Source organism: Miniopterus natalensis, chromosome 10, assembly GCF_054644295.1.
Source record: "Miniopterus natalensis isolate mMinNat1 chromosome 10, mMinNat1.hap1, whole genome shotgun sequence".
Lineage (NCBI taxonomy): Eukaryota > Metazoa > Chordata > Mammalia > Chiroptera > Miniopteridae > Miniopterus > Miniopterus natalensis.
The window spans coordinates 7,497,424-7,501,109 of record NC_142090.1 but is presented as its reverse complement, the minus strand read 5'-3'; the positions used below and the strand labels follow the sequence as shown (position 1 = coordinate 7,501,109).

The 3,686-nt window shown below is 56.9% G+C and overlaps 1 gene segment (V, D, J or C); it reads left to right on the top strand.

Moving 5' to 3' along the window:
- Nucleotides 1–811: 811 nt before the first annotated feature.
- On the top strand, nucleotides 812–1,340 carry LOC107523780 (T cell receptor beta variable 5-6-like). The segment is given in 2 exon segments: nucleotides 812–890; nucleotides 991–1,340. Coding segments are annotated over 2 exon segments (429 nt in total).
- The last annotated feature ends 2,346 nt before the right edge of the window (nucleotides 1,341–3,686 follow it).

Genomic DNA, 3,686 nt, shown 5'->3' with positions numbered 1-3,686 from the left:
CCTAAAATACTCCCACTAACTCCGCACTCGTGAGATTTAAATTTTTATTCCATTTTGGGAAAATGCATCCAGCCTCCCTCACTGCCACATGCAAAGGGTGAGCCGAGACAGGGAAACATGAAAGCAGCAGGAGCTGTGCAGTGTCCTGGGGACACCTGACTCCTCATTTAGGCAGAAGGCAGCCAGGCGGGCCCCAGCCAACAGCGCTGCTGCACAGGGGGCCGCTTGGGGGCGCTGTGCACCCACCCAGTGAGCCTCTGATGGGGAGCTGGTGCCCTGAGGGAAGGCAGGGGGAGGGGGAGAGCCTTGGCTGGGCCCCTGCATCCGGGAGATTATCTGGGGAGCAGAGGTTTGCTGATGGGATCTTCTCCCATGAGCTGCTGTGCAGGTGTGTTGGCCTCAGCAGGGAGCGTGAACTTGGCCTCCCCGGAGTGAAGGCCTCTCTGGGGGCCTGTGTCTGGCGGACAGTGTGTCGGGGCTTCAGTGGGCAGCCGGGGAAACCAAGGCAGGTGCAGAGCAAGAGGCACGTGCTCCAGGAAGGAGAACAGAGAGTCTGCGGTGATGGCCACTCGCCCCCAACCCCGCCCGGCCCAGCCCAGCACCGCCAGCTGCGCCTGCTCCTAGGAAGCTGGACGGAGTGGGGACCGCCTGGACCAGCTGAGCCTGTCCAGGGGGTGCAGGGCGCCTGCGGGAGCCGACAAGGACAGTGACATCAGAGCTGTGACGTCACAGGCAACACCTCCAAACAGAGCAAAGGGAGGGGCAAGATCTCTGCTCTCTCACCACGAAGTCCAGAGCCCTGAGCACGGAGATGGCCAGCCTTGTCCTTCTGGAATCATCCAGGGGCTCCCGCCTGCTTTGCTGTTTGGTCCTGTGTCTCCTGGGGGCAGGTGAGTCCTGAGAGCAGGGGGGACATCCCTTCTTGACAGTGGCTGGAGTGTCCATCTCCTTCCTGCGCTGGTCTCCAGCTTCTGTCTCCTTCCTCCCCAGGTACGGCGGCTGCTGGAGTCACCCAGTCCCCAAGACACCTAATCCAAGTCCTTGGGGAGAAGGCGGTTCTGGAATGTCACCCCAAACCTGGACACGATACACTCTACTGGTACCAGCAGGCTCAGGGGCAGGGCCCCCAGTTCCTCATTTCCTTTTTTGAAACGGAGGAGAGAGCCAGAGGAATCTTCCCTGAGCACTTCTCAGCCAACCAGTCGGGTGACTACAGCTCTGAGCTGGCCATCAGCGCCCTGCAGCTGGCAGACTCGGCCGTGTACCTCTGTGCCAGCAGCTTAGACACAGCCCTGCAGGGCCCGTGGCTCTCTGTACTCAAACCTCCCCGTCCCAGCTGAGAGAGCCCCAGGAGAGGGAGGGGCCTCAGCCAAGCTCCAGGGAGGCTTCTAGTTCTTTCTAACCCCCTCCCTCCCTGCCCAGCTCAGGCAGAGCCCCCTGAGTGCTCTCCCAGCTCTGCCAGCCCCTTGCAACTCCTGCCCATGGCAGGATCTCCTGCTCTGTGAATGAGGGGCGGCCACACTGTGTGTCTTAGTGCACGTTCGACATAGTGTGTCCACCTTATAAAGGAGGAAGAGCTAAGTAAACTGTTTTTTAGAGAGGAAGTTGCAGCTCCTGCACTTCCCAAATATTTCATACATGTCAGGCCTGCATGTCCAGGCCTCTGATGTCAACATTCCGCCGAAATCCCACGGTGCTTCCAGGGCCTGGTCCATAGGATGTAACAGAGCCCTGGCTCTCCTGTTCCAAGAGCATCTGAGCGGGGATGGGAAGGTCACACATCATGTGTGAGGTTATAGAGGTGACTGCTGGCCATCTTCTAGGACATAGAACTTCAAGCCGAAGAAAGTGCATCTGTCCTGTCTTAGTTCAGTGAGACTCATAGATGGAGGTCAAGATGTCACCTAATAGAGGGGCTAAGTGACTTGGGGGATTTCCAGCCTAGCAGAGGATTCCCCAAGGAAACAGAAGGCCTCTAGGAGTCTCAGGCAGGATCCTGGGAGTCAGGACAGGGCCTGAGTGCTTCTAAGGCCATAGAAGCTGTAGGGAGGAAGGGGCCCAGGTGGCCCTCACTCACCACTTTCCATCAGAACATCCCAACCTGCCACTTGAGCCCAGGTCAGGAGCTACAGGAAACAGCTGAGCGCCACAGCGGTCACATGAAGGGTGTGGACTATTACAGATTGGGCACTAGTTTGCTGATGAACACGGGGGACTTAAATTCTACTCATTTTGTGCTTTTCATTCAGTTGCCTTACTTATTACATATTCTCGGGAGGTAGCACGAGTCACCAACGTTACAGGTGAAAACACTGATTGTTAAAGAGTTAGATAATTTCCAACACGGGCACAGCTAACAGACAACCCAACAGGGACTCAAACCCGGGCCACACTGACTCCACCCAGGCTTCAGTCCCTCCAGCCTCTGCACTGGGTAGAGGGAGGCATCTTCCAAATGGGAGCATTGACCCTGAGGTCCCTGTCAGGATTGCTGGCTGACACTCCTCATTTGCATAACAGCTTCCACCTGGGAGGTGACCTGCTAATGAGGAAGGACATCCAGCTGTAGGGACCTATCTGTTCACACTCTCACCTGCCTTGGGCTGGGGACTCAGAAATATTTGTCTGAATTTTCCTATTTGTAAACTAGGGCCAATATGGGTGTCCTGCAGAGATTTTACACAAGCAAATAAATTATTTAATAAAAATATAGGCTCAAGTAATTTGAGTTTCACATAAGCTCTGAGAAAAATGTCTAGTCTAGCAAAGTGATTTACTGTGTGCAGTGCTAAACAGCACCCTCCTCACCTGCAGGCTGGGAGCCCCTCTGCTTTCTCCTTGGGGCCTCCTCTCTAACATAGGAGCCCCGGGGCCTGCACACCAGGCAGCCAGGGCTGCAGAAGGGCTAAGGCTCCTGGAGGGCCAGGAGCCAGGGGATGAAACCCCAGCTTCTGTATTCAGGGGGACACCTCAGGAGGCATCTGTGTGCTCCTCAGCAGGTTCCAACAAAGTCCATCCCTGATGTCCCAGCACAACCACAATACTGCGCCTTATCCCGGCTTTCCCTTCCTTGCGTCTCCCTCCCTGGTCTCTTACTCCTGGCCTCAGATCATTTCCCACCTAAATTACTCCCACTAACTCCGCACTCGTGAGATATAACTTTTTATTCCATTTTGGAAAAATGCATCCAGCCTCCCTCACTGCCACATGCAAAGGGTGAGCCGAGACAGGGAAACATGACGGCAGCAGGAGCTGTGCAGGGTCCTGGGGACACCTGACTCCTCATTTAGGCAGAAGGCAGCCAGGCGGGCCCCAGCCAACAGCGCTGCTGCCCAGGGGACCGCTTGGGGGCGCTGTGCACCCACCCAGTGAGCCTCTGATGGGGAGCTGGTGCCCTGAGGGAAGGCAGGGGGAGGGGGAGAGCCTTGGCTGGGCCCCTGCATCCTGGAGATTATCTGGGGAGCAGAGGTTTGCTGATGGGATCTTCGCCCATGAGCTGCTGTGCAGGTGTGTTGGCCTCAGCAGGGAGCGTGAACTTGGCCTCCCCGGAGTGAAGGCCTCTCTGGGGGCCTGTGTCTGGTGGACAGTGTGTCGGGGCTTCAGTGGGCAGCCGGGGAAACCAAGGCAGGTGCAGAGCAAGAGGCACGTGCTCCAGGAAGGAGAACAGAGAGTCTGCGGTGATGGCC